At 42.1% G+C, this 23,147-nt stretch overlaps 2 protein-coding genes, 1 long non-coding RNA gene and 1 pseudogene across 3 annotated transcripts; all 4 read right to left on the reverse strand.

Annotated features, from left to right (window-relative positions):
• On the reverse strand, window positions 1-3,290 carry LOC114860654 (ceramide synthase-like). Its single transcript, XM_029159402.2, has 6 exons — window positions 3,127-3,290; window positions 2,821-2,904; window positions 1,807-2,032; window positions 1,376-1,471; window positions 1,108-1,217; window positions 1-1,024 (listed from the first exon to the last, which is right to left on the reverse strand). Exons 1-6 carry the CDS (start codon window positions 3,243-3,245, stop codon window positions 838-840), a joined length of 822 nt encoding a protein of 273 aa, XP_029015235.1. The 5' UTR covers window positions 3,246-3,290; the 3' UTR covers window positions 1-837.
• A 651-nt stretch (window positions 3,291-3,941) lies between these two features.
• LOC114860653 (serine/threonine-protein kinase NLK2-like) lies at window positions 3,942-12,718 on the reverse strand. The gene is given in 14 exon segments (XM_029159401.3): window positions 3,942-7,491; window positions 7,609-7,702; window positions 7,843-8,041; window positions 8,252-8,338; window positions 8,942-9,043; window positions 9,479-9,688; window positions 9,766-9,851; window positions 9,976-10,082; window positions 10,519-10,574; window positions 10,686-10,815; window positions 11,339-11,490; window positions 11,493-11,624; window positions 11,626-11,749; window positions 12,380-12,718. Coding segments are annotated over 13 exon segments (1,428 nt in total). The 5' UTR covers window positions 11,650-11,749; window positions 12,380-12,718; the 3' UTR covers window positions 3,942-7,442.
• A 3,984-nt stretch (window positions 12,719-16,702) lies between these two features.
• On the reverse strand, window positions 16,703-17,686 carry LOC129604471 (uncharacterized). Its single transcript, XR_008695374.1, has 2 exons — window positions 17,570-17,686; window positions 16,703-17,456 (listed from the first exon to the last, which is right to left on the reverse strand). It is a non-coding gene; the product is annotated as an uncharacterized LOC129604471 (long non-coding RNA).
• A 6-nt stretch (window positions 17,687-17,692) lies between these two features.
• LOC114861049 (myc-associated zinc finger protein-like) lies at window positions 17,693-22,894 on the reverse strand (annotated as a pseudogene).
• Window positions 22,895-23,147: the final 253 nt, after the last annotated feature.

The following is a 23,147-nucleotide window of genomic DNA, read 5'->3' on the forward strand; positions in this document are numbered from 1 at the left end:
TCAAACCAAACTTCATTTTATTTACTGTACCTGAGAAACAATGTGTGAGGCAGACATGCTCACACTATATGATAACCTGCTTATGTGAAAATGTTAGGAGCTAAACAAAGCAAGGAAAATAAACATTAAAATTATTAGACAATTAAAAAGGTGTGGATGGGAGAAGGGTGTTAAATTAAACGAGCCAAGATAATAGAAGAAAAGTTAGGCAGCTATTTGTCTGCTAATGAAATTGCAAATAAAGGTCATAAATTGTCATCCCCGGTAGATGGGGGTGGGGTGGTGGAGTGGCCCTTAAGGTCCGGGATCAAAAGATGAACATACAAAACAAATCAAATAACAAATAAAAACATTTGGAGGAGCAGAAACGACGACAACTGTTTGGTTGTGACTCCTGATTATTAAAAGGGTGCGTTCACGAGACCGACACTTAGGTCTCATAAAAACAGAAAAACAGAAAAGCAAACAGTATACATCCCCACTATATAAAGTATACAAAGCATTGACAGTATCAGACCCTCGGTTCATGTGTCTGTGTATAAGTAAACAGCTGAGGTAGAGAACTCTGAAATGATCGTGAGTGAGTTGCTCCTAGAAAAGGCTTTTTATCTTTTGAACATACTTGGTCATTTGAGTTCCAGTTTGTCTACCTAATAATAGACACACACTGTTTGCTTAATGACCTGAATGAATTCACCATTTGAAGTTGGGTCAGTGCTTGACCACAACTGCTTCTTCACCAAACAAGGACACATCTTCTGGTTCTTTTTCACTGCACTCAGAGAACTCTTCTTGAACTTTTCCTCACTTTTGGCAGCAGCGTCTAGTCGACTCATGTCATGTGTTGTGACGCCATGACTCGGGCTCTGACAGCGCCGGCTTTGGGCGTCCTCTGAACAGGCGAAGGGCTCCTCTGCAGATCAGTGTGAACCAGTAGAGCTGGAGAGGCCAGAGCAGAGCAGCTCCCAGGTTACACTGCCACGGAGCCACAAGAGGCACTGCGTACACCGGGATGGACGCGTAGCTGTGGCAGACATAGGCAGAGAGCTCAGTCCAAACATAAAAGGAGGTCTGAAGGGATCACAGATGGACAGACAGGGATGTTACCTGCTGTAGGCGTAGTACAGGTAGGGGAAGAGCAGCACTCGACAGCTGAAGAACGTGAGCAGCATGAGGACTCCGTTCACCTTGTGCAGGACCGTGTTCTGCTTCTTATACTGGTGAGATGAAGCGTCAGAGTCAGTCATTGATGAAAGGATGAATTTATCATAGTCAGGACGAACAGCGGAGTCGGTGACGTCTGCCTCCTGCATTTAGCTTAGCTCTGCATGCTCCAGCTGCTTAAACAGGACTTGTCCACCGTCATCACGCTTACCTGTATCAGGACCTTCCCCAAAGAGACGGACGGGGTGCTCAGCTCAGCTAGAAACAAAATGCCCTGGAAGTAGTCGCCTTTGCCCTGCCTCCAGAGCTGTCACACGGAAGGAGCAAATCAAATGAGAAATGTTGGAGGAAAAAAAAAGATATGTTCTTTATTCATTTTTCCATTATTTCCTCGAATGGTGAAATAGGTCAATAAACCGCTTATAACTGACAATAAAGATATAAAAATATATGTTATATTGTGTATTTGTAGTTTGTAGAAATACATATCACATCTGTATTTTTCTGCATTAATAACTGTACTTATTATGTACTAAAGATCAAGGATACAACCAGTATATGTCAGAGGCTCCACACAGGTAAACTCAAACATTTTAAACCTAGATGATAATGTGAAGGCATTCGCATGCTTGCCATATTTACCAATGAGGCCGGGCAGCAGAAGGCCACCATGAAGACGTGATGTAGCACCATGAACAGCTCCTGACGCAGGTAACCCCCCACGGCCACTCCCAGGGACCTGGCACCGCCCTTCTCCTCCTCGTGACCTTTGACCTGCTGCTTGTGCCAGTAACACAGGAACATGGCGTAGATGTCGTAGGCAAAGTAAGGTGTGGCAAAGAGGATGTAGCTGTCGGTCAGCCAGTGTCTGAGGAGGAAACCAGGCAATGAGTGGCAGGTTTTCACCAGACACCTTAGACCCGCTAATTAATGGAGGAGTGATGAATCTGGAAATAATGCGCTAAAGAGAGAGCATGTGGCTTATAGGAGCATGAAATAGCACAAACAAATGCTCCCAGTGTTGCACATTCGCTGTGTCTGGGTGTGATTTGATAAACAAATGCGCCTCAGTGCTCGGACAAACTTCCTCTCCGCTTTGACTGGGAAATGAAGGAGCTGGTTGAGGAAATCAGGGATTTGCTGAACCCACAATCACCCATCTGTCACCTGCCTCATCATTTCACCTCCCATCATCCTCCATGCGGAGGATTAGTGCTCTGCGTCTGAAATAGCTGCACTGCTGCTCGGCTCAGCAGACGAATTAGGCTCAGATTGTTAATTAGATTGTAGACTAAGGTTTTGTTACAAGAACCAGGCCACAGTGTGTTTATGTAAACAGAGGCAAATCAAAATGTATTAACATGATGCTGAATGAAATGACTGACAGGGAATACTCCAATAACATTTGCTTGATGCATTGCATTGCTAATTGTTTTTAATTATTAATTATCAATTATTATTATCATCTGGCGACTATGAACACAGGTTGCATAGCTAAAAAACTTTATGTACTGGACAAGAATAAAAGCTTCATATATATTTGTCTGTAGACAACATTTCTGACTGTCCTATGTTTACTGTTATATTATAACACGTTTATCTGGAAGGAGGATATTTTTATACTGGAGTATTGCTGCTTTTACACTTGTTGCTTACCTGTCCTCTATGACGTCCCGGCAAGACGTGATGATGATGCACCCGGCTGATGAGGCCATTATGGCTTGAATGGACGACACCAATCTGAGACAAGTGAAACAGTTACATCTGTCTGAAACATCATGTGTCAAATATGTGCTGAGCAGTTTGTAACAGAACCTAAATAGAGCGTAAGGAAACTTTTTTCACCTCTGTAAATCTGTTTCAGTACCAAATGCTGATTTTTAACATAATCAGGAGCCGCTGCTCAAACGCTTAATACCAGCGTCCTCTCAGCTATTCAAGTGTTCTGGTGCTATTTCTTACCTTGTGGACACAATGGCAGCATCCCCCTCGCTCCATCCCATCATGCGCTTCAGCATCTGTTTGGACAGCAGAAACAGTCCAGGGAAGACGAGGGAGCCGGCAGCCACGAGGTACAGCATGGCCCATGGGTTCGCTCGTGTGTGTGAATGAGTGGAGCAGAGATATTTGTGTGTGTGTGTTCTACCCTGCGTGCCTCGTCTGTTAAACAAGGGCAGGTTGTAGGAGCTCAGCATAGGGGATCAGCAGGGTGGAGTCAAAGCAGGAACTGGACATGGGCTTAACACGTTTTCATTCTCTAAGCAACTGAAATGTAACTTCTAGTTTAAGTAACACTGTGAGTTTCCCCTTGTGAATAAAGTCTCTTTCTTCTGTCTTCACGTGCTAATATACAAGCTTCTTTCCCACAGCTGTTGAAATGCTGAAATCTCAGCAGTTACTATATACATTGTTTATCCTGAACTTTCTGCTTATTGTACTTCTGGTTGGATGCTGAACTGCATTTTGTTCTTAAGTATTTATTTACATGTATAATGACAATAAATATGAATCTAAATGCTTTAATAGAACCTCTTCATGGTAAAATTACTAAGCTGTGGCTTTAAGCGAAAGTGAAAGAAAATTAGGACAAATGGAAACGGTTTGTAGAATCTGGATTACACAATTTCATATTAAATATAAAATTAAACTCATTAAAACCAAGTTCAAATGTGACTTAATACTGCAATAAATGAAAACAATAACAATGTGCATTAATGTTTTCTGTGTCTGTTGTAAATCCTGGTGAGAAAAGTACTGACTGCTCAACAAAGAAGAGGAATATTATCCAGTGTCCATTTATTTATCATTCACTACTTCAGGTCTAAACATTTTTTTAAGAAATTCAAGTATTTGTTGAAAACACAAGTCAAAAAAAACCCAAACTTTTTGCTAAAACAAAGACAAAAACATGTTCAAAACATCAGTTTCATATATATATTTATATATATGTATATATAATAAACATCAAGTTTTTTTTTCATAGAAGAAAACAAGTCTAATCTCTACAGATGACCAGCCTTGAGAGACTTGAGACACACTCGTCAGCTGATCTCAGAACAGAGTGCAGGGGAGGAAAGAGACCAAACACAGGTCATCTAGTTCAAAAACTGTTCCTAACCTGGAAGGAGCTCTACTAACACAACAGCAATAAAAAAAGAAAATCAAATTGAAACAAAGAATTTTAATGTAAATAACGAAACGAAAGGTTTTGATTAACTGTTCAATAGATGTCAAGATGTGCCTCGAAGTAACACCATCAAACACACTAATCACTTTATTAAAACTAAGTGTGTCACTCAAAATGGCCACGTCTCAGTGCTGATAATGTACAGAACAATTATCAAAACCTTTGCATCTCTGACTCTAAAAGGTCTAATTAGATCACAACAAAAACAAAGCAATAAAACAAAGTCACTTCCTAAGATTAATTAAATAAAAATTACCACAAAATGTACGTTTTTTTTTTTTTTTTTTTTTCCGCAATCGTTAATAAACTCAATCATTGCACAGCATTCAAACCCAAATGCTCTCCAGGGGGTAATAAATATACACATGCAGATATACAAGTTGGTCTGTGTGTTCCTGTAGAAGAGGAGCTGAGGTTCTAGGGGTTAAACTCTTAGGGGCTCAAAGAGGATGCTCAGGGGCCTCAACACAGCTTCACCAGCTTTCTAACACATGATCCAGAACTAAGCAGGAGCTAATGGTTCCTTCGGTGAGTTTTAGTTTCTGCCACATCACACAGAAGTGGATTAAAAACAAACAGCGTGATTAGAGACATAACGGTAGCACATCAAGCGTTTGTGGCCGCAGCTCCTAAGTTGTGTTTGCAGAGCGTCCAGCAACGTTTTCACTAGTGACCCATTTCATAAAGTTCCTGAGATCCTATAAAAGGCTCTTAGTAAAGTTCCTGCAGTTAAGGGACCGTCGCATCTGGACCACATGGAACCTGGAAGGGCCTCCCAAGCAAAGTTAGGTGATATAACAGGTTTTATTCTGAAACATTTCAATTACTCAACATTACTAAGATAGTTATATTCCACTTTATACATTCCACCCCCTCAAAACACTCATCGGTTTATTAGTATGAACATCCACTTTCAGAGACGGGAAGCTTCCAGATGTTGGTCTGTGGGTTTGCAGGTGATCACGAGCAACATTTGTAATCAATCCAAGAGACCAACAAACTGATGACTGATGTTTTAGGGGTTCCTTGTTTTTAACATGTGTAATAACTGAAGCTTGTATACAACTGACATGTGTGACATTAAAGTCAATAAAATTGTCCTGTAAAGATTTTTCAATTTTCTCTTTGATTAGAAATATCTGGGTTTTGCTCAAAAACTCCAATGAAATCATCTGGGGGACTTCAGGTCACATCATCAAGTTGCTCACAATCCAGAGTCTGCAATCTCAGTAGATCTGCTTCTCAGACACCACTGAAGTAATTGAAGGACTGTAACATTGACAAGTGATTATCAACAGGAAGCTTCATGTCTCTGCAGGTTTGGTTCATCGGCATCAGGGACAATTTGAAGCTGTAAACAGCAAAATTTGGACAACTTGCATTTTAAGGGCTGCACACGGAAATCTCACTGCTATGCTTCACTTTCACCTGAGGAGATCATCCCACAGACAGAAACCTTGGATATACTGTAATTCACATCCCACAGACAGGGAGCAGGAGCATCTGATTTCCCACAATGCAGATTCTGATGCAATTAGCTATTTCGGCTGGATCATCGCCCTGACAAGGGATCAATACTGGTGCATCCTTATGTGGCTTTATACAATTCAGTCTATGAGAAGAAACCTGAGCCTTTAACTGAATAGGGCCTAACAACAAACTAAGAAAAAAGAAGAAACAGCAGCATTTCACTGACAACATCCTCTCTGAGGGGCGGGGTGAGAGATGAGGAGTGAGCACGAGGTAAAAAGGAGTCACTGAAACTGGAGGAATGACATTAAGGTTGTGAAGGGAGGTTTTCAGATCACCAACATGCACTAACGTGGGGTCTGTGGTCTTCAGTTACTTTGCCCCCACCCCCCCATTCTTCAGGGTTTTAGGTAACAGAAACCACCACAGGTGGTCAGGTCACTTTAAACCAGAGGGGCTGAGACACACATTCTTCAACATACACTCAATAAATTAGAAATTTAAAAGAAAAAAAAAATATCTCCTCTGTCCACTGGCAGGGTCAAAGGTTAGAGGAGGTAAGTTGGTGAAATCATCCATAAGCTGTTCAGGTTCAATTTAACAAAGAATGTTGCCAAATGTTACATCTGCAGAAAAGTATCTTGTCAAACACACTGAAAGTCAATTTGCTGTCTTAATTAAAAAAAGGTCAACCTTCAACTCTGTTGAATGAAGTTTTTTTTGTGATCCACCCAAACTATACTCCATTCTCCGCTTCACAACGTGACCCTTCGTTTTCTAAAAGGAGGTCAAATACTGATCCACCACCAAACAGCTCACATCAAAGAGTGAAACTGAAAATGACGACAACAAAAGGTAAATATGAGTGAGGAAACCTGGGAACTGTGGTTAAAACCTGCTACATCTGTTAGATTGCATTATTACTGCTGCGCAGACGCACAGAGGCACAGCACATCCAAACACAGTGAGTGATGTTTCTTTAAAGGAACGGGAGCACCTCGGCTGGTGCAGGTGCCAGAGGCAGGGAGTTTGGCGGATGGTAACTTCTTATCTCATCGGAGCTGGGAGCTCTCGAGTGTCTGGCAACAACATTGTCCTGCCAGTTCAGCTCTCCCCGTTTGCTTTTTAAATTAAACCATATTGCACAGGAATGAACTGGAATGACTTCAAACTTAATTAAGCAACAATTCTACCAAACAATTAAAATCCTTATTCCTTAATGTCTCTACAAACTGAGGTGGAAATCCAATCAAGTACCAAGTTCAGCTTTTTTTCATCTTTCTTATTTCTCATCAAGCTTTTCAGCAGCATTTTTGTTTTTTTGTTGTTGTTTTTTTTTTGTTCAGCACCGAAAACCGTAAGCATCAGCTGTTTGGGTCATTTCAAAACATTAAATGATAGTTTCAACATTTAAGAAACTATAATATTTGAGGGTTCTCTGGTGGGTAGCTAGTTGATGTCCCACCAGTGTTGGTGGCTGTGTTTCCTGTCCACAGGTTTGACAGACACGGGGAGGAGAAAAAAAAAAGAAAAAGACCCAAACTCTTCGGTATTTTCAGATGCCATGGCTGATGAAATCCCGCCTCACGCTGTCGCTCCGCATCTTGAAGAGGAGGACTGTTCATCTCTCCTCCTTCCTGGACACCTTGGAGGAGTGCCACGCAGTGGACCTGAGGGAAAACAACTAATCTCGTTAGGCACAAAATGCGTGACAGAGCTGGCTGAAGCAAACTGACTTGTAGTATGTAGCGAACTAAAGGAAAACATTTAAAACCCCTTTTTCTCACCTGATGAAGGTCTTGAACGCAGCACTCTGAGGGTTGATGCACAGCGGCACCCGCTTTCCCTGCTGGTGCTCCGTTATGAAGCGGTGGATTAATTCTGATGTTGAGGGGGAAACAAATCTTTGGTCAATGTTTTTAAATTGTATCTCTCCCCATTTATCTTAAATGTGACACTTTTAATCTACAGCCGGTTCCCAATATGAACATAGAACATTCTAATTCAGCCCATTGGCCTACCTTTTCCCTGCCACACAGACAGCAGGCTGTTCTCGTAGCTGTGGCTGAATGGACGTTCGGCTACTGGCTCAAAGTCCCTGGTGTAAACGCGACCGCTGGGAACGGAGTAGCAGCACTGACACATGCAGGTGTGGTACCGCAGGCGACCTTCGTCCAGGTATGGGTGAGAAAGAGCGTCACTGCCAGAAATCCTTTTAGCCTGGAAGAGAACAACACTGATCCAGAAACAGCAACAAGGTTTGGCTTTTTATATGAAGCCTATACTTGAAGGCACGATAAGCTACATCTGAACCTGATACAGAACACACCATCCTTTGTGGTTCTGTTTTACCCTCATTAAGTTGTACCTTATCTAATCTAAACAACACCGCTTCACCATCAACAGTGACAAGAAGCAAATTTGCGTTACCGGATCAAAGACCAGCATCCGACAGAGCAGGTGCACAGCCTCGTGTGTGGCTCCGTCAGATAGCATGTAGAGCACAGACAGCGACGGCTGAGGAAGGAACAAGAGACAAGGAAAAATGCACTTCATTAGTTTGTCTGAGCTTTTTTTCTTTTGATGAGGTTTGTCAAAGTCATGATTCTTCTCATCATGTCGAAGACTTGCTGAGCTGATGCAACTAGTTTAACACTGTTAAAGGTTTTAATGCATGTATGTTTTTGACACAAGAACACTTGTCGACTGCCAAAACTCATTAACGTTGAGTCATTCAGTGCAGATCCCACTCTCTGCTCTGTTATTAGGTGTATGTTCCTTTCAGGCTGCCAAAGACTATAAATGTGACAACAGCAAATAACTGAACAGTCCAGGCCTTGAAATTTCTCACATCTATATTGTTCTACTCTGTTCTTTCTTGTTCACTGCGGAACACCTTGTTCCAGCAAACTCCTTCTAACCACTTCTGTGGTGATGATATTCACAATACTGTTTTCTGAACTGTACACAAAAAGTGTATAATATTGCAGTCATGTTGATTGACAGACTTTTTAATGTTGGGCTCATAGCTAACAATTTAAGATCTGAACATTTCTTCTGAGGTAGACTGTGGCCAAACCTTGTGGCTGCTGAGAGAGAGCAGATCATATAGTCACGTACCGGCTTGTGCGGCCCCCTCAGGATGTGGGCTCTAGCACCTTCACAGGCCGACGCCAGGGCTGACAGAGGAGGAGTTCCTAGCAGATCTGTGATCAGATCCAGCTAAAGCAGAGAACAATGTTATAGAAAGCGATACAGTGAACAACCATGAATGTTTTCTTTCCATCACAGCCATTAAACAATATGGTTCTGTGGTTCAGACCTGTACAACTTTAGACCACTGTTCCTAAATGAACTGCTTCAGATCAGCTACTATATATTCTTAGGACATCCAGTTTAACAAGAACATCATCAAGGGTTACAGTTTTATCTCCTAGAAATGTTGTGTTTGTTGACTTGGTGAACACCTAATCATCTTTCATGACCAATCTATACAGAGAATCAGGAAACTGACATTTTCCTTGTAACTGTATCTGACCTAATGCATCCTTCACCAGAAGGAAGAAATAAACAGGTATATAGATCATACTGAAGCAGTTTGTTAGAAGTAAACTTCCCCTGAAGATAAAATTTGAGCTGTTCCCTTGACAACCCCACCTGCTGAATCGGGCTCTGAGCTTGAAAGAGGATGCGTCGTCCCAGCAGTTCTGCAAAAATGCAGCCAACTGACCAAACGTCAATGGCTGAGCCGTAGTGCCGGCAGCCCATCAGCACCTCAGGTGCTCTGTAGTACTGAGTTACCACCTCCTGGGTCATGTGACGTGATGGGTCGGGCTCCTCCACGCGTGCCAGGCCAAAATCACAAATCTAACACAGACACAGAAAATGTTACATCATTGTGTTGCGCTGTTGGTCATGGGGGACACAACAAGAGACAAACTTACTTTAAGCAGGCAGTTACTGTTGACCAGCAGGTTTCCAGGTTTGATGTCCCTGTGCAGAATGCCAGCAGAGTGCAGGTACTTCAACCCTGAGCAGGAACAGAGTGTAATGTTATTTTTAAGAGAAACTCACTTTTCCAGAACACTTTTTTGTCTTTCTAAACAATGTTGTTACAATACACAACAACATGAGCCCTGAAAGTAGCCCCTCACCTCGAAGGATCTGATAGAGGAAGACCTTGATGTGGTCAGTGGTGAGAGGCTGTGGAGACACGATCACTTTGTGGAGGTCGCTCTGCATCAGTTCTGTGATCACGTAGCTGCGGGCGGCTTGTCAAGGGAATAAAAAGCTCGCCCGTGGACTGACCTCAACCCACATAAACACGATGCATCTCAGAGCACAGGTCTCATTTTCAGTAGCTGTGAACTGGACACGGTTGCTCAACAACAAGTGTTAATGCTTTTTCCTTTTTAAACCAGTCTCACCTCAACTACGCACATTAAATATTCAATATTAACTGGGCTCACGACTGCAGTGATGAGCTGGATTTAGACCAGAGACAAGCCGCTAAATTAAGCGAATAAAAAAAAAAAAGATGACGTACAGGACAGTCAAAGAAGAGAAACTGGGACAGAAACAGGAGGAGTTTGATGTATGGAAGGGAAGGGGAATACTAGGAAGTGCATTTAGTGTTAATATTAAACAAATGTTGAACTCTATGACTGCTGATTCAGTTTTATACAAAAAAAGGATACATTTCCTCAAAGCAGTCAATTTGTGGAGGTTGCAAGATGTCCAGAGCCGACAACACCTTCATGAACAGGAAGAAAAAAAAAACCACACACTTATCAAGTCCTTTAAGTCCCCTTTTAACATCCTTGATGTGTTTAAATGCCACATTGCCCCTTTGCTTAGTCCTTACATTGTCATGTTTGAAGAAGCACAGCATCCTCAGCTCTCTGAAGACCCTTTTACAGGACACCAGGTTCTGGAAGACATTAGGCATCTTCTTCAAAGCCACCTTCCGACCGTCACGGGGATCGGTTACTGACCTGTAAGAGATGGGCGGTCATATGATGGCTTTAAGAATCAGATTTCCCTGTAAGAGCTTGTTTCGTGACTTTTGTAGCATGCCTTGTACAAGATAATCCAAGTAGAATTAAAAGTGAAGCAAAAGTGATTCATCAATTTATGGCAAAACGATTTTTGGTCTGTTCAGAAGGCAAATGTTTCCAAATGTATAAAAATCAACTTTGCAAGCATTTGGGGGTTGTAGGTTTGGTGAAAACGAATCAGAAACCTCATCTTCTCTAGCTCTGCTCTCCAACGTGTATTGCATTTAAAGCCCACTCTAGAAGTGACAGCCAGCCGTTTAAATACTTCATATCAGATTAGGTCATATATTTTTTCAGTTCAAGGTGCGAGATTACATGTGAAGATGGTTTGAAGCCGGTTTAATGTGCAATGACACCAAACGGAAATGATATCTTTACGATCAGGAGCTACGCAAACTATTTGTAAGCGACAGTAAAAACTCGCACATCACAGGTTCAGGCCTTGGTCTTGTTCACGTACCAGACGACACCGAATGCGCCATAACCTATGGGTCGGTCCGGCTCCATCTCTGCGGGGCTGGGGACCTCGCTGGCCGGGTTGCTGTAGGGCTGAGGCACCGCTGCGCCGCCGCCGGTGCTTCCTCCGAGGGCTGTGGGGTGACGAGGGGGTCCCGGCTGGGGGCAGTGGGTCCGGTTAGGCACGATGTGGCGCTGAGGCCCGTAGAAGGGGCTCCGCAAGAAGAGTTGACACAAAAATACTTGTGGCCCAGCTCGGAGCCCGGAAACAAGTCTCCACAAACAGTCTTGCCGGCCTGCGCCGTGAAATGCCATCCCCGATAGAGTCCACTTCTTCTGAGCGGCACCGAGCTACGGCTGGCCGGTTATGCGAGGAGGAAACACGGCTTCTCACTCAGCATGGCCCTTTAGTTCCCTGTGTGTGCATATAGGGAAGACTGAGCATCAGATGCATCGATGTAAACAAGACACCTCGCTGTCGAGATAAAGAAAAGCAATAATGGTGTCAACGTATAATCCACGCAACCAGACAGAAGCGCGACTATTTAACCAACGTGTGAAAAACAATAAAAAGAATAAAGCATGTTGGTGAAACCGCAAATGAAGTCAGGCTGCGACTCTTCTCTTACACCCAATCAATGGTTTTAAAACTCAAATGTTTTAATCAGCGAGCTAAGCTACCTTTGTTTGTAGCAAGCTGCATTAACCTGGTTAGCGCAGTTGCTCTGTTCATTCAGCTACCGGTATCTGGCTAGCTAATGATGAGTAAAGACGTTCCAAAACGTGAAAAAAACGAATTAGCCGACTCCTTTTCCCCATAACCCGAAAAACGCTGGATCACTGATTAAAATATACAGAAGCATTTAAATATTCGTTGAACGCGACAGAAGTGTTCGCTAGCTAGCTATATTGCTAACCAGCTGTTGCAGCTAATACGTTAACCCAACAATGTCTGTGACCCACATAGCTATCATCGGTTCGGTATAGTGACCTACATACATCACAGAAAATGTTTCCCTGTGATAAATGATTAAAACGAACTTACAAATCAAGCTCGGATAAACCAGTGATGACATGGCTTCAAAACTGATTTTAAAAGGGCGAAAAAGCCGAGTTGAATTGCTCGTCCCCGGAGCTGCTGCCCCGGCTCTTGGGGCCAGCGGGGTTGTTAGCTACCAGCTAGCTGCAGCTAGCCTTGATTGCTCGCTAGCTGGCCATCGTGTCACATAATCCACCGCACGAGCGTCCCATGAAGGCAGTCTCGTGAGTTTTCCGTGTGGAGTCTCATCCAGCAGCTCAGCGCTATTATCAAACAGACTAGGTTATGGTCGCGTTTTCAGCGACCGCTAGGGCTAGCCTGACTGCGGTCAAGTGAGCCGTCGTTCGTTCATTCCGTCGTTCAGCCAGCCGCGCTTCAGAAACGTCTTGCGCCCGTATTACGCGCTTTACAGCAGAGCACAAAACACGCTCGTCGCGACTTTCTCTTTTCATAGCGACACGTCTGGTCTGTTCAAAATATTGAAAAATACGAAACAAACTATTGCATATATAGAAAAACTGTCGCCTAATAAAGATCTGTATACTTTTACTGTAAAATTAAGCATTTATTAGTATTTAAAACTACCATGTCATACTGTGAAACTTTAAATTAATAACTTAACTTTGGTGCATAGTTCCAGGCTCAGACCACTTTCCCCTTGTTCTACTAGAGATGTACTATTACCCCACAAAGATCTGTATATTTTTACTGTATAGTTTTGGATTTATTAGTATTCAAAACTACCATGTCATACTGTAATACAGTCAACTTTGATCATTAATAACTTGACTTTGGTGCATAGTTCCAGGCTGAGACCACATTTCCCCTGATCTACTAGAGATGTACTATCACCCCACAAAGATCTGTGTACTTTTACTGTATAGTTTTGGATTTATTAGTATTCAAAACTACCAGTTCATACTGTAACTGTATAGGCCGTATAGTCAACTTTAATGATCAATAACTTGACTTTGGTGCATAGTTCCAGGCCCAGACCACTTCCCCCTTGTTCTACTAGATGTGTACTATCACCCCACAAAAATTCATGTATTTTTACTGTATAGTTTAGGATTTAGCAGTACTTGAAAGTACTATGTCATACTGTAATACAGTCAACTTTGATAATCAATATCAAGATCTGTGTACTTTTACTGTATAGTTTAGGATTTTAGTAGTACCATGTTATGCTGAAATATGGCCCTTACAGTCAAGCATAAAACCAATAAGTACTGCACTACAAACAGTGTAGTGTGTAACTTTCTTTTTTATTGTTTTAAGTCTGTATTGTGAAGAGAGAATAATTGCATTAAATCTAATCCTGAATATTTGGTTATATACATTTTGTATTTACAATTTTAGTGTTCAAAACTAGATATTACAATGTGTAAGAACAGAGACGGCAATAACTTTGATAAAACAAACTTCAGACATGGGAAATGGTTTAATGAGAACAAATAACGATTTCGGTATCCATCCATTTTCAACTGCTTTTTCTTGGGGCGGGTCGCGGGGGCAACAGTCTAAGCAAACTCCAAACTTCCCTCTCTCCGGACACTTCCTCCAGTTCAGCCCAGCCCAGGACCTGTTTGCCTTGGGAGACATTTAGCCCCCGACAACATAGCTCCTGGGGTCATTCAGGCACACAAACTCCTCCACCACGTTAATGTATGTTTCACACATAAATATTCAGTTTTTGACTGTTCAATGACTTTACATTAAACAATAAACATTTAGTTTCAATATTAAAAGTCACACTTTGGAGTCCTAACAGATGGTAATAAAAGGATTTAATGTGTGTGTGCTTAGCCTCACTCACAGTTTTTATATGAAAAGTGACATAATCTGGGCCTGGCATTATGCACTAAAGTCAAGTTATTCATCATCATAGTTGAATATAAGTCCCATAGAGTATTACAGTATGACCTGGAAGTTTTGAATACTAATAAATCCTAAACTATACAGTAAAAATACACAAATCTTTGTGTGGTGATAGTACACTTCTAGTAGAACAAAGGGAAAGTGGTCTGGGCCTGGAACTATGCACCAAAGTCAAGTTATTGATCATTAAAGTTGACTATACGGCCCATACAGTTACAGTATGACTTGGTAGTTTTGAATACTAATAAATCCAAAACTATACAATAAAATACAAGAATCTTTGTGTGGTGATAGTACACTTTTAGTAGAACAAAGGGAAAGTGGTCTGAGCCTGGAACTATGCACCAAAGTCAAGTTATTGATTATCAAAGTTGACTGTATTACAGTATGACATAGTACATTCAAGTACTGCTAAATCCTAAACTATACAGTAAAAAATACATGAATTTTTGTGGGGTGATAGTACACATCTAGTAGAACAAGGGGAAAGTGGTCTGAGCCTGGAACTATGCACCAAAGTCAAGTTATTAATGATCAAAGTTGACTGTATTACAGTATGACATGGTAGTTTTGAATACTAATAAATCCAAAACTATACAGTAAAAATACAAGAATCCTTGTGTGGTGATAGTACACTTCTAGTAGAACAAAGGGAAAGTGGTCTGGGCCTGGAACTATGCACCAAAGTCAAGTTATTGATTATCAAAGTTGACTGTATTACAGTATGACATAGTACTTTCAAGTACTGCTAAATCCTAAACTATACAGTAAAAATACATGAATTCTTGTGGGGTGATAGTACACATCTAGTAGAACAAGGGGAAAGTGGTCTGAGCCTGGAACTATGCACCAAAGTCAAGTTATTAATGATCAAAGTTGACTGTATTACAGTATGACATGGTAGTTTTGAATACTAATAAATCCAAAACTATACAGTAAAAATATACAGATCTTTGTGGGGTAATAGTACACCTCTAGTAGAACAAGGGGAAAGTGGTCTGAGCCTGGAACTATGCACCAAAGTCTAATTATTAACGATTAAAGTTGACTATACGGCCCATACAGTTACAGTATGACTTGGTAGTTTTGAATACTAATAAATCCTAAACTATACAGTAAAAATACACGAATCTTTGTGTGGTTATAGTACACTTCTAGTAGAACAAGGGGAAAGTGGTCTGAGCCTGGAACTATGCACCAAAGTCAAGTTATTGATCATTAAAGTTGACTGTATTACAGTATGACATGGTAGTTTTGAATACTAATAAATCCAAAACTATACAGTAAAAATATACAGATCTTTGTGGGGTAATAGTACATCTCTAGTAGAACAAGGGGAAAGTGGTCTGAGCCTGGAACTATGCACCAAAGTTAAGTTATTAATTATAAAAGTTTCACAGTATGACACGGTAGTTTTAAATACTAATAAATGCTTAATTTTACAGTAAAAGTATACAGATCTTTATTAGGCGACAGTTTTTCTATATATGCAATATTTTGTTTCGTATTTTTCAATATTTTGAACAGACCAGACGTGTCGCTATGAAAAGAGAAAGTCGCGACGAGCGTGTTTTGTGCTCTGCTGTAAAGCGCGTAATACGGGCGCAAGACGTTTCTGAAGCGCGGCTGGCTGAACGACGGATGAACGAACGACGGCTCACTTGACCGCAGTCTAGCACTGGTAGCTTGTCAAGTAGGAGGAGCAGCAGAAGCCGGGGTGGGGGAGGGTCGACGCTTTTTCAGTCCGCTGTAAATAATGCTAACACGACCTAGCAGGGGACCACCACCACGGACAACGTGCATCAGTGCTGGCAGAGGTTGTAGCTCTGATCCTCCACAGGATCCGCATGATGAAAATGACGATCACAATAAATCACATAAATATGTTATAAGATCACATTATTATCCACAAGAAAAGCCAAGCCCCCAACAATATTTATCGTTATACTTAAAAGGACGACAATCGGCGTACTGATGTTCTCATTCGTGTATGAAAGTTACTAAACTTAATACAGATATATTCAACATCGGACAAAGGACCTTTTATATCGTTTACATGCACACACTAGCCAAATCCACATCCAAATAAATAAAGTCATATTTATAACAATATATAATTAAAACTCTGACGACTATGTTTTTATAGAGTACAATACCATGGCGGCTTTGCAGTCTGTACAAATAATAAATACAACTCTCTTCCTGGATTCATCCTCCACAGAAAGGCAAGTTCTAAACCTTTTGTCCTCAAAATTTACTAATGCGTGTTACTCCCAATGGTCAGGGGTTACAGGTACAACTGGAGATGTTGCCATACCATTAAACTACCAAGCAGTACTGAGTAAATGGTTACATGGTACCTGGTTACGTTCCACTCTTGTTTTGGATAAGTTGTACCACCAGCAATCACCCAAGACAACCATGAAGATGATTTTAACTTGAATCCACACATGCATTTTACTGCCTTTTAATACAGTAGTAACAAGGCGCTATGCACTATGCATCAAGTACAATCAATATGCACAGCCACAGAAAATGTGTCACCAAGGTAGCTACAAATTACATGGCAATTGTTAAGAATTACAAACCAGCATCCAGAGTAAGAACAAATCATATGAAGCAGAGAAGTTATGCACATTCAATGTTCATGGGGAGAATATACACAAACTATTGGTTTGCCTTTATCAGCTGTACAAAGGTGTGTCACTGTACATGATGGCCCATCTGAAACTGCTGTGCCCATGTCCTGTTAGGAGTCCATAGTCTATAGTATCTGACAAAGGCAAACTGGAGACCAATGGTTTGTAATAAATTAAGGGGACAACTGAGATAAGTCACGTTCTTAAGGTCTTAAGGTCATCATAAACAAACACTGATAACAGGGAATATAAATGTAATATGATGTAAAAACAGCAAAGGCTTTACAAAATCATAACAGGCTGTGCAAGTCAGTTATAAATCGAACAATGACGTGATGGTAAGTCTTCTGGCTTTTACCCTTTAGGTTTGTATCTGGAGTGTGCCACATGTACAATAAGCATGTTTTGTACTATTGGAGACATGTTAGTGGGTTTTATGCTACTGACAGAGCAGAAAACAAAAGTCTGCTGTCCTCATGTAGCCATGGTCAGCACTGAGGAATTCCACAGCAAGTCATCCTGGTCGTGGCCCACTGGTGGCAGTCTGTTATGAAATAATCCTAAAACTGAAAAACATCATCAACATCAATTGTTCAGTTAGTTTTCTGTCTAATTTACTGTAAACCATCAATACACATTATTTCTGTTTATACTACATGCAGATAAATAGCTCTCACACCTGTTTTGGCGCATATCTTTCCATGCCACTTCTCCAGGTATCCTTGTTTAACCTTCACCTTACACCCCCCGCCTCCATTCCCACCCATCCCACCCCCGCAAACCCCCTCGCCCTCCCAGCATGCTAGCTGTGGGGCTGGGGGGTGATACTGGAGCAGTCAGTTACCAGCAGTCCCACTGTGCTAGTACTGGACACAGTGACAGCCACGCTGGTGGTGCCCACGGGGCCTGCGCTTGTCGGGTCGGGGTTGCCGTCACCCTGATTGGCGTGGGTTCCCATGTGACCCTGAAGCTGTGTGGCCGTTTTACATTGCACCCCACACAGCTGGCAGAGCAACACCCCACCGGCCCCGGTGCCCCCAAATCCGCCCCGGGCCCCTCCGCTTTCCTTCCACTCCTGGCCATGGTGTTTCTGAGCATGAACACGCAGGTAGGTGAGGGTGGTAAAGCCTGAAAAACACAGATTAAAAATACTGTTGGTTTGTATACTAATTAGTATAAGTTTTTTATATTTCTTTAAACCTGTTAATAGTAATTCATAACCAATTAAGACGTATAAATATGCTGTTTGTCCACTGCAGTACAAGGTAAGCTAAAAAGCTAAGAGGACTGAAAGTTGAACAAAGAACAAATGCTGTGCAAATTTGAATTGTTTTGAATAGTTGTGTTTTTCCGTTTTTCCTCCATCTTACTGCGGTTGCAGAGGTGGCAGGCGTGGTGCTTGCGACTGGTTGTGGACCCTCATGTGGTCGGTGATGTAAGCAGCAGACAGCAGCTTCCCACAGATGTGACACGGGTACCTTCTCCTCATGACGGATCAGGTGGGCACGGAGGCGATCGCGTGTGGCAAACGCTGAGGTGCACGTCTGTGGAAAGCGGCAGGCCAAGCATGAATACAGTGCATACTCTAAGAGTAACAAAGAATGCAACAATAAAGTGAGTACATGCGTCAAATCTAACTATTTCAAGCAGTCCTTAAAGAATTAGGTGCTAATGAACTGTATCAGTTCATCCAAATTTAAAAATGCAAGTACTGGTGCTAAAATCCAATATGCAGTAACAGCAATAGGCCAATATCATGAAGTCTTGTTCACTGAAAACCCTGGATACTAAAAGAAACATGTCAGTCATGTTTTTATATGTAAATACCAGGAAACAAAATCTATGTATGTAGTTATATGTATGAGAAATGTAACTTTTAATTGCCCAGCAAAAACAATTAAACTGACCTTTACTTTGTGCCACTCTAATAGTTTTAAATGGGACTTTCATCTTTCCCTGATTTTCATACACAACCACACTCCGATTAAAAGGTAAATGGCTTTCTTCAAATTTGAGTGCTATTCAAAACGTGGTCTATCATAATGACAATCGCTATCATCTTACAATGTTTATGGCTCTGTATGTTTCACAAATCCATATTAGCTGAACAGACAGATGAAGTTGTTACCGTGCACTTGAACGGTCTCTCGGTGGAGTGCACCTGTCGGACGTGACTGTTGAGGTGGTCTGGCCTAAAACCAGAAAACACAAGCAACACAGTTTTTTTACAAATCATAAAAGATCTTGTCTCTACTACTTATACTAAAATACTAGTTCAAATATGGCTATGTACTTGTATGTATTTACTCATTATGTGTTTACGTAATGTAACACAACCACGGTTGAGGGGTCTTGTAAACAAGATGAATGAATGTTCTGTTGCATGACACCAGATTAGAAGAGAACTTGCTACATGTCTTTGCGTATCTGGGTTGCTACCTGGAAAAGGCTTTCGCGCAGTGAGGACAGATGTAAGGTTTCTCCACGCCGCCTTGATGTGAGCGGACATGATAACTCATCCTGTCTTTCCTCTTGAAGCGCTGCTGGCAGATGGGGCAGGAGTAGGGCTTCTCGTCTGAGTGGGACAGTCGGTGGCGGTTAAGGTGGTAGACGTCTCTGAAGGCCTTTCCACAGGCTTCGCAGGCGTGGTTCTTCCTCACCTGGTTAGTGCTGGGATTAGGAATTGGATTTGGGCTCTATCAAGCAAAGTAGACGCCTTTCAGTTAGGGATACCTTTGTGTGTTTCAGGTTGGTGAATGAGGCAAGGGCAAAGACCTGGAATCATCTTGTCCACTCTGAGCTTGTGTTTGCTGCTAAAGTAAAACCACCTCCTTTAAATGAAGTGTAGCTCTGGAGTTATATTGGTACACAGATGACAGAAGTGGAAAAATATCCAAACACAGTCAATACTAGTGGTGAAACAGGAAAACCCCTCAGAACGATGCCAGGGTCGGCTGCCACATCAAACTCCCTCCATACATTTTAAACACAATGACTCTCTTCTCCATGAACCCACCTGCTCCATGGATCCAACAACAACAACAGCTGCTTGGATGGGTTGAGGCGGTGCAGCCATGGTTACAGTTGCCGGGGGGATAGACACAGAGACCACTTGGCTCTCTTGGTTGGCGTGCTGACCAGGCTGGGGGAGGGTCTCCGGGACAGGGACAGGAGGAGGGAGAGGAGAAGGCTGTGGAGGTAGGGTGAGGTGGAGAAGCGAAAGGGGAACTGTCTGCTTCTCCACTCGCGCTCCCTTCCCTCCGTCCTCCTTCTCGCGACTGGCTCGGTCCTTCATTTTGATGCCCGTGTGCACCGACTGGTGCCGCCGCAGGTTGTAGCTGTTCTTGAACTCTTTATTGCAAGTGGCACAGATGTGGGCCGGCCGGCTCGGTTTAATGAGTGGTTTGACTGCACAAGACAAAAATTCAACATTAATTTTGCAATGCTATTTAAAAGATATTTTCATACAAGTTACCACGGCCCTTTACCACTGCTTGTTAGATATGATGCTGTTTCTGTATGTGGAGGAATGTATCCATCAAAACACTTCTGCACCTTGTTTAGTTATTTTCAAACAAATAGAATTATTCTATATAATAAATGTGTTGACCAAAGTAAATAAATTCAAGATACATCGAAACAAAAAAAAAAACAAATCAGCACAATAACTAAATTAATTCTCCCAGAATGAAGGTACCTTGAGACTTATCAATGCAGGGTATACGTATGTGTGTATTTTCTATTCCCAAACAGATCAACAGAGTATTGGTTATTTTACATTTACACCAGTGTGCATCCTGGCTTAATGGTTTACCAACCCTGGTTTAATTAATTTAAAAAAATCAATGTACAATACAATCAAAACTAGGCATGTTTCATGGTAAACTACAACAGAAATCCTCCCTGGCTCACCAGGTAGAGGCTCCTCACTCAGGGCGGCCGTGTCAACAGTAGACGGCGGCGTCACAATGTGCTCTTCTGAAGGACTCTGTGCAGCTCCTGTCAAATCAGGCAGCAGTTCAGACTGAAGGGGCGTCTCAGGCTGGCTCTGAGTCGACGGCGTCTGCCACAGTTAAACAAAACATGTTGGTTTAATCCCCAAGAAGCAGACAGGTTCCCTACGTTGAGGCTACTTCTGCTTACTTTTAATGATTCAACTGAGGATTGAACTACAAAGTTTAAAAATAGGACAAAACTTGATCTGAGATATCAGTACTGGAAAAACACTGTAGTATGGGAGCATTTCGGCCTTGTTTCAGTTGCTCATTATACTCTGTCTAAACTATCAAACATCTGGCAAGATTTGACATATAGAAGCAGAATCTGGGTTATCAACCTCTGACTGATTAATAGAAAGTAACTAAAGAAATTGTTTTTTTTTAATATTTCACTGCTTTTTGTCTGTGAAGTTATTTTTTACAGCCTTTAAATAAGTTACTTTATGCTGCACAGACATAGGCTTATTATTCCAATTCTAAATAACTGCTCCTCCTGATACCTCGTGTATCAGTAAACATCCTGCCATTAAAGTCCTATGCATTAACCTTCAAGTGAGCTGCTTTGAGCACAATATAATGTACAGAAATATGGAGGATGGCGGTGCAACGTTAGCTGAGCATTAAACACAAATTTATATGATCAGTGCCAGTGAAGACACTAGTAAAAAACAGCACAGAGCCCCCTCGTTTCAGTTTCTGTTGTTAGTGAATTTGCGCAAGAAGTGATCTAATCTAATACAGCCAAATATTTGATAAACATGTCTGCGTGTCCAGAGTCCTCATCCAAACCACAGCTGAGGAGCCAAGGTTCATCCTGACCCCTCGGTGACCTCCACCCTCCCGCTTTAACCCCATGCAAGAAATTAAAAAAAAAAGTCAAACACCCCGCTGTTTTCTCCTCATAGCACCCCCACCCCCTCCACAAAACCCCAAAGCTCCTCAAGCATCAATCAACACTTACCTGAAAGAGGAAATTGCTCCAGGAGGTATCCATCCTGCCGGACTAGACGCTAACCTGGCTGGGACTAAAGCAGGGGAGGGAGGAGGGCAACAGAGCCGAGGAAAGGAACGCTCCAGCTGCTGCTATGAAAACCAAACGTGAGGCCTGTACGGCTGCTCTGCTTCACCTGCCTGGCTCAATTAATGGAAATCTACAATGACACCGGACGATGTTTGGCGTAAATTATCTACGACTTATTAATAATTAGACCTCTGTGAGTTATGCACATCTGTTGGCAATATACAGACACTGTCAAGATGCTTTTGTAAATGCGACAAAATGGTTGGTATGATGCTTGCTTTAATGGTGCATTTTAATAGAATTTGCTTATGTCTACTGTAAAGACATTTTGCGAATTGCATGCAAAAAAGATATAATTTTTATGCATATGATGGATGAGTAATCGAGTCGTGCTAATCATAGTCAGCAGCTGGCGAGAAGGCATTTAATTTTGCCGTAGCTCCGAAAAGGCCGCAGCGTCAGGTCCCGAGCCTCGGCGTTGAGTAGAGTACGTCCCCTAACTAGAGAGCTCCTGGTCGGCCGCGGTCCATGGCTCCGCCTCGGTGTCTCAATCGACAGGATGACATCTTTCTCTTTTTTTTCAAAGTCTCTCCATCGCTCTCCCACCCTCCCTTTCTGTCTTTCTTCCTTTTCTTTTTTTATCTCTTCTTCGCCCCCTCTGTCCCTCTCCGCTTTAAAGGGAAAGTATTTTGTGTATGCACCCTCCTCTCCTAGCGGACCCCGTCTCCTCCTCTCCTCTCGTCCCGTCCCTCTCGCCCCCGCCGCCGCCGCCAGTTGTCGGTAGGCCGACAAATAATGAAATCGCACATTTACCGAATCGCTCCCTCCGTCAGTTTCCCCGTACTTGACAGCAAAGAAAAAAAATCCTTTTAGCGCTTCTAAACATCCGTCACCTGGACCGGGTTTGCCGGACACACCGAACTCTTAGCTAAAATGGTGTCGCGTTTAGCTAAAACAAGGCTTTATCTCAGAATCTTAAAGGTAACGATGCGCGCAAGTGCAACAGCTGGATATTGGCCGACTACGCGTGACGTCCAAACCAAACTCGGTTCAGAAATTATACATTTCAGGTTCGCCTGTTTGTTGAATGCTTATGTGATTAATTACGTTGACCTACAAGGAAGAAGGTATTTGTGAGAAACATCCCAATATTCGTCCTAGATTAGTTTCATTAATAAAAAAATAAACACCAGTTATTTTCCCACCTAAGGGTGAGCAAGAAAATGTGATGAGGTACA

The sequence above is a fragment of the Betta splendens genome, chromosome 8, assembly GCF_900634795.4.
Source record: "Betta splendens chromosome 8, fBetSpl5.4, whole genome shotgun sequence".
In the NCBI taxonomy this organism is placed as follows: Eukaryota; Metazoa; Chordata; class Actinopteri; order Anabantiformes; family Osphronemidae; genus Betta; species Betta splendens.

Excerpts from the sequence above, each read along its gene's own strand:
- LOC114860654 (XM_029159402.2), bottom strand. The coding sequence starts at position 3,245 with ATGCTGTACCTCGTGGCTGCCGGCTCCCTCGTCTTCCCTGGACTGTTT. Across the intron at positions 2,033-2,820 it reads CGGGACGTCATAGAGGACAG|ACACTGGCTGACCGACAGCT; the intron begins GTAAGCAACAAG and ends TTTCCTCCTCAG. Across the intron at positions 1,472-1,806 it reads TCTGCTGCCCGGCCTCATTG|CTCTGGAGGCAGGGCAAAGG; the intron begins GTAAATATGGCA and ends TCCGTGTGACAG.